Below are 14,263 nucleotides of genomic sequence, written 5' to 3'. Positions count from 1 at the left end.
TAATTTAAAGAATCGAAAGGAATACATGACTTAATAATAACTTATCAATAACTTATTAATAACTTAACGTATAAATATTTTCATGTGCGTCATTAAATCAGTGATATTTTACTTAGAAGCAGACTTCATATTTTTGGGGCATTTTTAAAGTAAAACATAGTACCTACTTTAAAAAAATGTGTGAGTGTACACACGTAAGAAGTGAAACTTCTTTATGACTGAACTTGAAAAAATGTTACACTAAATTTTTTTCCAACCTCGATAAAGAAGTTTCACTTCAATTATTTTAAGATTGCAACAAAATGTAATATAAAAATTTAAATTATTGACATGTGTATTAAGTCTGCATCAAGTAAATGTTATCTAACATAATATGGTTAGGGAGCCAGGTGCAAATTTGGTTAACTATTTCCTCTCAAGAGATAATTCGTCAGACGCATAAGAGTATAGTATTATAAAGCCTCGTGAACGTCAGCTGGCGCTCGGTTGGGGGGGTGAGCGGTTGTAGCCTCCCACGCACATAGGAAAAAAAATACATTCATTCATTCATTTCCTCTCAGCTAAAAAATTGTCAAATTGTAGCTAACCCAATATCTCAACGAAAAAAAATAGTCAGCTGGTTACAACATGGTGTATTATACGTCAGCTGGTGTCTCGAACATGAAAGTTAAATTTAAAGAAAAATTTATTTTCCGTTATTTCCTCTCAAACAAAAATTTACCTGATGATAGCTTATATGTAACTGTGGATAAATATATATGTCAGCTGGCTGTATCTTGGTGGAAAAACCGTCAGCTGATACGGGAGGCTACAACCGCTCTTCCCCCCAACCGAGCTCCAGCTGACGTTCACGAGGCTTCATAATACTATACTTTGATGCATTTTACTAATTACCGCTTGAGAGGAACTTGGTCATAAAATCTGCTGCTGGCTCCCGGACCAATATATTAAGTACATATTAATGGAGGAACCTATGATACTGAGTAATTTATTCCAATATAGGCATAATATATTTTCTTGTATTACACATTTGACATGATTTTCTGACAAGATTGACATATGTATAACTTATTTCATAGACTTTGTGGATGACATATTTTTTTTCTGTTATTTTTGACATAATATTTGTTTAATATTCGTTATGTTTGATGAATTTGTTAAGGCGCGGGTCAAACACGCGCGGCTTGGCGCGGGCGTGCCATAAGCGCACCTCTTGAATCTGTTTTGCACCACGTCCTTCTTATACATTTTGTATGAAAGAATTTTGGAAAGGCGACGAGACGGCACGCCACGGTTGTGCCAAGGTTGTGCCAAGGTTGCGCCTTTCCAAAATTATTTCATACAAAATGCCAATAGCGCACCCGATGCGCGCCGGCAGCGCGCCCGCCGCTTGTATATGTCCCGCGCCTTAGATGAAACAAAGGAATTGTTTTTTAATTTTTATTATCTTCTTCTTATATATAAAAATGAATCGCAAAATGTGTTGGTAAGCGCATAACTCGAGAACGGCTGAACCGATTTCGATAATTCTTTTTTTATTATATTCCTTGAAGTACGAGGATGGTTTTTATGTAGAGAAAATGTAAATATGTACCACGGGCGAAGCCGGGGCGGACCGCTAGTGAATGAATAAAAAATATCTTGTACCTACTGGTAATGTTCAAAATACTAATAATACTTGAAAATATCTGAAAAAAGATCTAATAATAGTAAATGCCAATATGACTTACAGATTTCCACTAAAAATTGATTACACCTTATATTTATTCTAAACATTTGCGCTACTACACACACACACGCACACATAATAAAAATTAAAATAATTTTGTACGTTCATTGGCTGGGTTTAAACTAATAAATTATGTTTAAAAAAACAATTACTGTCTTACCACAAAAAACTTTAGACAGGGTTTATCTTTAAGCGCGGGTTCTCTTTTATCTGGTTTTGTCGTATTTCACATAGACAACTGTTAAAGTGACAGATCCCTGGTTTAAAGTTAGACTGTGTTTTAATTGTTTTGTGGTAATACCAAATATACACTAAAACACACATTCTCTCTTCACACACACACAAGCAATAGACTAGATCTAAATCATAAGATTGAAGACGCAGATCCTTTAAATTAAGTAAAATATTAATATATGTAAATTTGATAATTTTAATTGTAAAAAATTGATTTGTTAATTTTAATTGTAAAAACAAAATTGTTATTTTAAAAAAAATATGTCAAATAATTACCTACAATAAATGACTAGTACCTAATTGTGTGAGTAAAAAAATTTTAATACTTTTTTTATTTTACATTGAATTCGTATCATTTTCACACACGAAAAATATTTAGGGTTGCCATCTGTGCTTTGTATTTTATTCAATAAAAACAACACCTTATAGTATAATAATTAGGAAAAATACATTCATTAATAACTTATAAATTAAATGTATGTTTTTCATTTTCCTAATTCACAATTCTTACCACTGAAAAAAAAACTGTTTAAAAAGAAGATGGCAACCCCATTCCACAGTTTGTACACACCAAAACATAATATATACCAAAATATTTATATGACTCGATTTTTCAATGCTTGGATAAAAGTTATCCGTCCAATAAAGTATTACACGATAATATTAAAATGTCACGTAAACTGTCAAAGACGGGCAATTAGAGTACGTTTTTAAAATGGTAGTTTTATACATTATTCGACGAATAAGTTTTAACCAAGCATTGAAAAATCAGCCCTTATTTTCAATCCCTGATTAAAACTTATCCGTTCAATAAAGTATTACACGATAATATTAAAATGTCACGTAAACTGTCAAAAACGGGCAGTATACGGAGGATAAGTTTTAATCAGGGATTGAAAAATCGGCCCTAAATTTAAAAAAACTTGATAGTTGTCAATGGACACTCGGATGGAACGAAGTTACTAAAATAACTTTCTTTGCAAAGAAATAAACTATAGCAAAGTGTCGTTACAACTTTTAATTCCGCCTAGACCCTTTTCGCAACGGATTATTTCGTTCCAAGCAACGGATTCCGAAATTCGTTCCAATTAATTGTTATTTTTTTCTTTCTTCATAGCTTGGAAATATCTTAACAAATCGGAATCGGCTTTTGCAACCCAAGCGGAGTTCAAAGCAATTGTATCCAATGCTATGTTTGCTCCTTTTTGATCGCCGAAGAGGTTTTTGAACTGAAATAAATAAACATAATAAGAAAAATAGTATTTTGAAAATAATAACTGAAAAAGAGCGTGTGTCAGAAATGAAACTTCTTTAGCAAGATTCAAAGATACCAAAATCATCCATAACGTATTGCTATTACGCGACCTTGAAATTTTACACTCAACTCGCATAAAGAAGTTTCATGTCAAAAATATATGGTTGACTGTATGATTTACTGTATGTCTATGAGTGAAATTATTTCATTTAAGCTGGTAAAATGCAAATTATAAATAAAGCAATTTTGCAGGGATATATTTTCTAAATCGGTCCATGAGTTTTTGAGTTAAAACGTAAAAAATAACAAAAAGCCTCCCCTCCTTTAATATTATTAAATATTATTTTAAAATCTTATCTAGCACTAAGCAAAGTTTTTTTATTCCATCACATATTTATTAACTTCTATACTGGTTAAAAATAATTATATATAAGTACATATCTTTATATATTTTGTAGACGGTCGGTTGACCAGTGACCACCCTTTTAATTGTTTTTTTTTTTCTTTTTTGGTTAAATCTTGTGTAGATACTCGTGCCTACCAGCTAGTTAGAGTCTCAAAAAGCACTTTTGCACTAGCGCCATCTGTTATTGTGTCTGTCTGTCTGTCTGTCTGTCTGTCTGTACCTACACACTTACCGTATAATAATCAGTGGGTTGGTACAAGCATCTCGCCGCAGCTGCTAGAGCTGAGGGTGGGAGTGGTTGGGAGTGTAACACTCGCCATACTCCTGCACTACCACGCCAACTGAAAGATATTTATAAGGATATTTATTTATATTTATATATTAATTTATTCATATTTATTTATTTTATAGTTATTAAAATTGATTTAAATTTGAGAAGGAAAGTATTAGAGCAAAAAAAATGATAAAAACGAGGTGGAAAGCATGAAAAACTATAATTTAAAACTATCCTCAAATATCATCATTAAATTCAAATTCAAACATTTATTGAATTCAAATCTATTGATCCATTAAAATGTAATAATCAAAATTGCAGCATTGAAAATTCCTAAAAATTATAATTGAAAACCAAACACGCGTTACGTTTAAACGAAAAATTTCTTTAAATATTTTATTTATGGTATAAGCACAGACTAATAATAATATACTACGGTACAAGGATTTTATTAAAAAAAAGCCGGGTTGCACTGGGGGAGTGCCGGCAGAAGTGAAAACTTGATTATTAACGTTGAGCATGTTTGATATTTTGGAATGGTATCCGTCTTACGCTTTTTCGATCAGGTCACGTGTCCTGACGCGAGTTTTACATTTTATACCCATTACAGAAAAAGTGCTCAACGCCGCTAAAGAAGTTTTCACTTCAACAAACAAACAAACAAAAACTCACCGACACAAGCCAGCACACAACGCAGTGACCCACTCGGGCCAATCGTGACCTTTTTGGGCTTCAGGCGACATCACCGTGTATGCGAACCTGAATATTATTTATATATATATTAATTTATTTTTATTTTAGATTAAAACACAAATAATAAAGACATAAAATATAAGCGATTTGATTTTGACTAATTATTCATTCAAAAAAACTTGCCACGCTTCACTTATTCATTCACTGCTTAAGAAACTATTAAATATTTAAACTATATTTTCTCCACACAGATTAAAAACTAACCCATCAAATTAATTATTTAATAGTCTGAACCTGATATTTTACCCATTTAAGCCCCAATACCTTATTACCCCTACTGGTATAATAATACCCAATTTTTGACCCGTCTCCCTTATATTTCGGCTATAAAACTAATCTAACCAATGAACATTGATATTTTACCACCCTTTACCCTATAATATAACATCCCCAACCCATTTTCCCTGTATCTTTAGCTATTTAACCGCCCTATTTTCTTTCCCTTTCTATCAAACCCCCTTAACGTTATCCCCCCTTCTTTTTTCCCCATTCCCCCCCCCCCCTTTCCCCTCACCTATATAACAGCCAATCATCTTCAGGAGCAGCCAAAGCAGCCAATAAGGCCCTTTTCCCATTTCCCCGTGTGTTCAACAAGGCCCGCCAACACGCGTTCCAAGCTGGTTCGCCGTGTTTACGAACGCCCGCTGTGAACGCGCCCTAAGGGAAATTTCAAATTCAGTGAAGGAAAATAATACAACAAATGATAAAAGAAAGAGGGAATTATCTTCATCACCGCGAGAAAATACACAAGCAAAAAAGCAAGTGTGGATACCATCACAAACTAACAGACGTAACGCCTTTGACGTCATGAGAGGAAGATCCAACTCTCTTTCTTCCTACACAACAGATAATAGGCAATAACAATTAGCTATCGGCAACCGGAAAACACAAAAACATAAAATTATTGATAACCGAATAATTAGAAACCACCAATCTCCTCCAAGCCGACTGGTCATCGTGGGGGAAAAAGACCGCGACCCTCTAAAAATAAAAAATATCAGTAAAAATAAATATAACGATATATACATAGCAACTTTAAACTGCCGATCATTAGGGACCACCGAGAAATTGAAAGAATTAGAACTAGCATTGGATGAAATAAAATGGGACATTATTGGTATTAGTGAAGTAAGAAGATTTGGAGAAAAAATAGAAGACCATGGAAATTACATACTACACCACATTGGGGAGACGCCCGGATTATATGGAGTCGGATTTATAGTTAAAAAGAGTTTTGCCAAAAACATTAAAGAACTAAGGGGTATTTCAGAACGAATAGCAATTCTCAACATTCTATTACCCGTAGATGGTGAGGAAGAACAAGAATGGACTATAATCCAGGCGTATTCGCCTATTGAATCAAATAAGAAAGAAGATATAGTAAAAATAGAAAAATTTTACGAAGACCTACAATTAACTACTTCATATGCATCAAAAAACATGATAATTATGGGTGACTTTAATGGACAGATTGGTAAACAAAAATGTGGAGAAGAATATAACATAGGATGTCATGCATTTGGCAATAGAAGTAAAAACGGCTCACGACTAGTTTCATTTGCCATTGAAAATAAGCTAAGCATCCTAAACAGTTTTTACAAAAAGAAACCATCAAAGAAATGGACATGGATCTCTCCCAATGGCCGATATAAAAACGAGATCGACTATATTATGTCTAACAATATAAAAGTTTTTGAAGATTTGTCTATTTTAAACAACTTCAATTTTAACTCAGACCATAGAATTGTTAGAGCAAAACTATCAGGAAAACGTGCTAAAAGAGCACGAAAATATCACTACAGCGTGAAAGGCATTGAATGCACCGGTAGCAAAGATTTACTTCTGAAAAACCTTGAAATATCCCTGCAAAATGGTGGTAAAGAAAGAATGTCGACTCAAGAAAAATACATCAGATTGATCAAACAACTAAAAACAGAAACTATGAAAGTAAACATAACTAGTAAGAAAGTGATATCATTTAAAACTAAGGAATTATTACAAGAACGGAAAGAACTGATACAACAAGGAAGAACTTACAAAAACAATGGCCATAAGATAGCAGAATTAAGTAAAAAGATTAGTGAACAACTTAGAAAAGAACGGAAAATGAAAAGGTCAACAACATTGAGAACATACATAGAAAAAACAGGAGGAATAAAGAAGGCGCTGCAAGAAATGAATCACAAAAAGGACTGGATTCCAAATATGAAAAATAAAAACAATGCAAAGACCACTAAAAGACTAGAAATACTAGGTATCGCTACGGAATATTATCAAAATTTATACAAAAGCAATATAAAGGAACAAAGAATAAAGGTATATAACTCAGAAAACCAAGAGGAGATTAAACCAATTCTGAAGGAAGAAACAATAAAATCTATCGAAACACAAAAAGTAGATAAGGCACCTGGATCAGACTTAATCACAAATGAAATACTAAAAACTACATTACCAGTGTTAGCACCAATACTTACAGATTTATTCAATGAAATCCTCGAAACGGAAATCATTCCGGAGGACTGGACCAAATCGACAATCATACTGTTACATAAGAAGGGAGACAAAGGTGATATAAAAAACTACAGACCGATCAGCTTAATGTCAAATATTTATAAAATATTTTCTAAAATAATATTAAACAGAATTACCAATACACTAGATGAAAACCAACCTAAGGAACAAGCTGGTTTCCGAAGTAAATTCTCAACCTTAGATCACATACATACTCTACGACAAGTTTTACAGAAATATAGAGAATATAACAAAACATATTACATTGGATTCGTTGATTTTAACAAAGCGTTCGATACCTTGGAACATGAATTTATATGGGACGCTCTAAAGAAACAAGGGATACAAGCAAAATACATAAGAATAATTAAAAACGTATACACAGCGAGCACAGCACAAATTAAACTTGAATCTACTGGCAACGAATTTCCTATTCAAAGAGGTGTACGCCAAGGAGATCCTATATCACCGAAGTTATTTTCAGCAGTGCTGGAGATGATTTTCAGAAATCTTGACTGGACCGAAAATGGCCTCAATATAAATGGAGAAAATCTCAACCACCTGCGCTTCGCGGACGATCTAGTTTTATTATCAGAAGATGCAGGAACTCTGGGTGTAATGATGCAGCAACTATCGGATGAAAGTGCTAAGGCAGGACTGACAATGAACTTAACTAAGACAAAAATTATGACGAATTCTCAACGAACAGTAACAAACGAACTAATAACAGTAAACAATGAACAAATAGAATTTGTAAATGAATATATATTATTTGGGCCAACTTATATCGACAGTGGATTGCATGAATAAAGAAATAGAACGAAGAATTAATAATACTTGGAAACGGTTTTGGTCTCTACGGGAAGTAATGAAGAATAAAGATATACCTATGAAAGGAAAAAAGAAAGTGTACGAAATATGCATTATGCCATGCTTACTATACGGGTGCCAGACATGGGCGTTAACAGATTTACAGGAAAATAAATTAAAAGTCTGCCAAAATTCAATGGAACGGAGTATTCTGGGTATAAAACTAAAAGATAGAGTGAAATTAGAAGAAATTAAAAATAAAACTAAATTTAAACATGCACTCACAACTTACAGACAGCTGAAATGGCGTTGGACAGGACATATGTTTAGAGAAAGTAGAGAGAAATGGACTAAGTTAGTAACGGAATGGTATCCAAGAGATAACAAAAGGAATAGAGGTAGACAAAGCAAAAGATGGGAAGATGAATTTAAGAAAATAGCCGGTCCTGTATGGACCCGCTTAGCAAAAGATAGAAATATATGGAAATCTTTAGAGGAGGCCTTTGTCGACAGACAAGCTGTTCCTTATAAACATCCTGTTGCCGATAATATAAATAAAAATTAGAATAAGTAGAATTAACTTAGTTTTTAAGAAATTGGCATGTAATAATTTTAAGAAAAGTAACAGCAATAAAGGCTATTTTATTTATTTATTTTATTTATCCCGGAAATCCCACGGGAACGGGATCTATGCGGGTTTTCCTTTGAAAACGCGGGCTAAGCCACGGGCGGAAATCTAGTCACAAATAAGTTACAAAGTACACAGAACAGAAATATATCAAAATTCAATAAAAATCACGAATGTCATAATGAAGAAAATTCAAATTTATAAATAAAATTCAAGTGCAACAACTTGAGTAGCGTTGTATGCGAGATACAATTTGTAACTGGTTTGTAATCGTAATTACTGATTAGTTCAGTCATTTTTGAGTAGCTCCATGAGCGACGGGCCTCAGAATTCCAGTTCATGATCAAAATAATTTATTACCAACTAGCGGTCCGCCCCGGCTTCGCCCTTGGTACATGTTTACGTTTTCTCTACATAAGAACCATCCTCGTACTTCAGGGAATATAATAAAAAAAATATTAACGAAATCGGTTCAGCCGTTTCCGAGTTTTGCGCTTACCAACACATTTAGCGATTTAGTTTTCACTATATGTTATGATTTTAATATATTTGAAACTATGCAAAATCATTATTTTATTAAGGAATTCAAATTACATTATAAACATATTTTTTTTTTCGTATAAAACATGCTTACCTCCTGATAAATCTCCGGAATGCTCTCATTATTGTACATCCACGCATCGAATAGTTCCAAGGCTTGATTCGTAACATTTTCGTTGCCCCAAACCACACCAGCAGTTAGTAACGCACCGCTGAGCCAGCTGTGAATGAATGAATAATCGAATGAATGAACGAATGAATAGAGAAAGAAAAAAGTTGTTTGTTCCAAAACATACTTTTCTATTATCCATTGATAACGTCACACGTTTATGAAAAAAAAAAAACGTTTAAAAGTCTTAACTCACAGTTTTTGGTTACTAAGTTCTGTGACTATGTGTATGTATCTGTTCATATAGTGTCACAGATGGGTAAAAGCTGGAATTTCTGACTAACAAATCTATACTCACACTTTTATCGAATCAAAACTCACACTTTTAACGAATCAAAACTCACACTTTTAACGAATCAAAACTCACACTTTTAACGAACCTTGACTCACACTTTTAACGAACCTTGACTCACACTTTTAACGAATCAAAACTCACACTTTTAGACGCTAAACTCGCAATTTCCACATGATTATATATGATCAGGGCTCACAGAAAACTGAAAATATCCCCCAAACTCACACTTATACTCACAGTTTATCCTCACTCAGCGCCTGTATCTCATCATTGGTATATAATGTGACAGCAGGTGGTAGAGAACTCAGCATCTGGTGCAAGTATGGCGCGGACGCTGATACCATGAGCAGTTCCCTCCACCAGGATAAGTGGTGGACCACCACCCGCCATACCGCCCAGTATTGTTCTGTTTCTAGACGGGCTGGAATGTGGAATTGGAAATTAACTTTAACAAAGCTATACGCCAATAAAAAGGAATACCAATAATAAGACAATTAATGTGTTTATATTTGGAATGCTGGTAAAAGTGACTGCAAAAGTAATTTAACGGAACAAAATTGACTTGTTGAATAAAATGTACCAAATAAGTAATATGTATGAGAAAAAATGTGTGCGTGTACTTTTGTATACACGTAAGAAGTGAAACTTTTTTATGACGTTATTTTTCAAAAAATTATTAACTATATGCAACTTTACAGAAATACGTCCAATCACGCGTGGTAGGGATAAGAAAAAGATGGCGCGTAACGGAAAAATGTCACGCGTAACGAAAAAATGTTACACTAAATTTTTTTCCAACTCCGATAAAGAAGTTTCACTTCAAAAATAAAATAAAACGAAAGTTGAGTTTACCAGCAGCAGCAGTAGCACGGCTAGCGGGCAGTCGCCGAGCACGCCGATGAGCACAACACTCTCTTTGTGTGTCTATCTGTTTGCGCATATGTGCCTACTTTTCCGTATTTTTTTGTTTGTTTGTGTGTGTGTGTGTCTGTTTTGTATTCGTCGGTGTGTGTATATATACCAGCAGCAGCAGCAGCACGGCTAGCGGGCAGTCTCCGAGCACGTGTGAGCACAAACGCGTCGTCCAACATGAGAGCTCGTTCCGCGGCGGAGCCCGACTCGTAGAGTAGGGCTGCGCGGTGAGCGGCTGATTCTGCTGACTGGAGTTTTTTATTATGTCACTTTATTTGGATAAAAATGTAAACTATACAATTTTATCTTAAGCGCGTCACACACGGTGAAGATACTATAATATTTTATGTTAAGATTCTCTAATATAAAATATTACAGTATCTTAAGGAATCCGGTATCAGCGTTCTGACCATCATTTTTCTTTTTGTCATTGCGTACTAAGACCCCTGTAGAACCGCCATCCTGTTACAAATGACCCGAAACACGTCTGACACAAAATTTCGGGTCATTTGTAACAGGATGGCGGTTCTACAGGGGACATATCAAACATATCAAACCGCAATCGCGCGGTTTCACCATAAGTCCGCACAAACTTCGAAAATAGTTTTAAATTACGTAAAAACTAAAAAGTTTATTTTCTAAAATATAGTTAAAAAACGACATTCATTTGCTAAACGGGAAACGACGGATTTCCTAAGCCTCTCCAAGTCTTGCGAGTTATGCATAATTTTGTGTGAACTTTGTAAGAAACACAAGAATCTTTGTAAAAAATAAAATAGAACAATTACAAAAATTACCAAGACTTGTAAACACTTTTGAATGAAATTTTATTAAAAACTAGCGGTCCGCCCCGGCTTCGCCCGTGGTACATATTTACGTTTTCTCTACATAAAAACCATCCTCGTACTTCAAGGAATATAATAAAAAAAGAATTATCGAAATCGGTTCAGCCGTTCTCGAGTTATGCGCTTACCAACACATTTTGCGATTCATTTTTATATATAAGAAGAAGACTAGCTGTGCCGCGCGGTTCCACCCGCATTACTCCGCTCCTGTTGGTCTTAGCATGATGATATATAGCCTATATTACTCGTGGATAATGTAGCTTTCGAATGGTGAAAGAATTTTTAAAATCGGTCCAGTAGTTTATGAGCCTATTCATTACAATCAAACAAACAAAGTTTTCCTCTTTATAATATTAGTGTATACTAGCAAACCCGGCGAACTCCGTTTCGCCACCAGAGACACCTTTTCTTTGCTATAACCTCACGGAGCCCGAGTCCTTTCCAACGAATGCAAAACCGTGGAAATCGGTTCGTGCGTTCTGGAGTTATAGCGTCAGGATGGAAAACCCGACTTATTTTTATATAATACTAGCGGTCCGCCCCGGCTTCGCCCGTGGTACATATTTACGTTTTCTCTACATAAAAACCATCCTCGTACTTCAAGGAATATAATAAAAAAAGAATTATCGAAATCGGTTCAGCCGTTCTCGAGTTATGCGCTTACCAACACATTTTGCGATTCATTTTTATATATAAGAAGATGTAGTAGATAATTTATAAAAAAGAAAACAAACCTCGCCAGGCAAATCCTGTGGAGCGACACGATACAACCCTCTCGCTCCCACGTTGTATCTCACCCATTTGTGCATACCCAAATCCGGTATGACCACTGAAAAACAAAAAAATATTGTTATAATAAGTGGTTCAATCTATCCATAGATAATATTTTTTTTATTAAGTAACTAGCTTACCGCCCGCGGCTTCGCCCGCTTTGTCTAAAACCTAATAAATTATACAGGGTGTCCCGCTTTCGGTATACTAAGCGCGAAGGGACTTGTAGTTTTGCATACACTGATCACATAAAAAATACTTAAATAACAAAATTACGCGAAAAATTGTTTGCTAAATTTTTCCTTAAAATCCATGTATTCGTCTCTAGCTTCGCGCAGCCGGCATATACCGCTTCGCTAATGTGAGTATTTTGTCTATGAAAACATAATCTTAAACGATAGCTCACATGCGGGTGGCAAAGTTGGGCAGTTTGCTTGTTGGGGGTGTACACATGGAATTTTAAGAATTCCTCTATTTAAAAAAAAAATGCGTCTGGAATTTTATAATTATTTTTTACGTACTCAGCGTATGCAAAACTACAAGTCCCTTTGCGCTTAGTATACCGAAAGTGGGACACCCTGTATACTAAAACCTTCCTCTTGAATCACTCTATCTATTAAAAAAACCGCATCAAAATCCGTTGCGTAGTTTTAAAGATTTAAGCATACAAAGGGACATAGGGACAGAGAAAGCGACTTTGTTTTATACTATGTAGTGATAGTGATGATAGACAAGTTAAAAAAATTGTTAACAAAAAATCAGGTTATGTTTTAATTTATTATTTATTATTTTGAATGATGGAACAAATGAATGAATGAAGGAACGAAAAGAATGACCGAATCAATTAATTAACGATTGATTGAACGAACGAATGAATGAATAAATGAATCTTATACTCACTCTCAGTATCATTCATCCATACTAAATAAGTGACGTTTTCCATCCATCTTGACGTTTGAACCTTTGTATCGTTGACTATGTCGTACCTGAAATAGATTTATTATCTATACTAATATTATAAAGAGGAAAGGTTTGTATGTATGTAAGTATGTATGTATGTATGGTTTTCACGCATAAACTACTGCACCGATTTTGATGAAATTTGGCACAGATAATCTTTATACCCTGAGAAAGAACATAGGCTACCTTTTATTGCGAAATATGTATCACGGGCGAAGCCGGGGCGGACCGCTAGTTGTGTTATAAATGCGAAAATGTGTTTGTTTGTCTGACCGGTTGGCTTGGTTAGTAGTGGCCCTGCCTTCTAAGCCAGAGGTCGTGGCAGGTCGTGGGTTCGATTCCCACCCGGGGCAAATATTTGTGTGATGAACATAGATGTTTGCTCTGTGTCTGGGCGTTAGTTATCTATATAAGTATTTATTAAAAAAAATTATACATATATGTATATTTATCAGCCATCTGGTTTCTGGTTTTTCTGGATATTTATTTATTTATGTGTGGAGGTAGTTGGAAGGCTAGAAAGTCATATAGGTCACATTTTATCGAAAAAAAATCTCATAACCATGAAGACAGACTAAGAATCACATTCACACACACAGACAGATCGAAAATATCTCCATGTCCCATTCAATATTTTGGTATTTGATTCACACCGATAGACCGATAGACCGTTACACAAAAAAACGGTAGAACAGAATGACATACACATAGAAAAACAGAATACATCTTTTACCACGTCCCATTTTGCAAGTTCTCAGTGCCATTCTTCCCCAACTTAGTGATGTTATCAGCGTCACTATCCCACTCTTCTACGGGCCCCACGCTGAAGGTAAGTGGTATGACCCATTTGGGCCCTCTTACCATATATCTATAGATCTTTAAATTTGAACGACAGACTGGCCATCAGAAACACACACACACAAAAAGACACAGAATGACAGACACAGTATGTCGTACACACAGAAAATACAACAGACACACAGAGTATGACAGATGCACATAAATACAGACGATCAGAATGACATATACAAAGAAAGTCACGACACACAAATTATTTCCTACCATATACCACACACTATAATACAAACTGGATGTGCCCCGCGGTTTCACCCGCATTGCTCTGCTCCTGTTGGTCTTAGCGTGATGATATATAGCCCATAGCCTTCCTCGA

At 34.9% G+C, this 14,263-nt stretch overlaps 1 protein-coding gene across 3 annotated transcripts in view; it reads right to left on the bottom strand.

Moving 5' to 3' along the window:
- Positions 1-2,282: 2,282 nt before the first annotated feature.
- The window catches only part of LOC149475082 (uncharacterized), a 38,209-nt gene continuing 26,228 nt past the window's right edge, over positions 2,283-14,263 (bottom strand). For all 3 annotated transcript variants that reach the window (XM_089713826.1, XM_089713827.1, XM_089713828.1), the window contains 9 exons: positions 13,033-13,118; positions 12,096-12,190; positions 10,626-10,764; positions 9,842-10,025; positions 9,235-9,361; positions 5,166-5,308; positions 4,571-4,657; positions 3,857-3,965; positions 2,283-3,192 (listed from right to left, as the gene is read on the bottom strand). In XM_089713826.1, the coding sequence (XP_089569952.1) occupies positions 3,052-3,192; positions 3,857-3,965; positions 4,571-4,657; positions 5,166-5,308; positions 9,235-9,361; positions 9,842-10,025; positions 10,626-10,764; positions 12,096-12,190; positions 13,033-13,118 (1,111 nt within the window). In that variant the 3' untranslated portion in view covers positions 2,283-3,051. The remainder of the gene's footprint in view (positions 3,193-3,856; positions 3,966-4,570; positions 4,658-5,165; positions 5,309-9,234; positions 9,362-9,841; positions 10,026-10,625; positions 10,765-12,095; positions 12,191-13,032; positions 13,119-14,263) is intronic.

This window comes from Colias philodice, chromosome 31 (assembly GCF_061535455.1).
Source record: "Colias philodice isolate Cphi_HAF_F1 chromosome 31, ilColPhil1 Martin Lab GWU primary, whole genome shotgun sequence".
Taxonomy (NCBI): domain Eukaryota; kingdom Metazoa; phylum Arthropoda; class Insecta; order Lepidoptera; family Pieridae; genus Colias; species Colias philodice.
The sequence above is the reverse complement of the archived record's forward strand: the minus strand, read 5'-3'. Positions and strand labels throughout refer to the sequence as shown.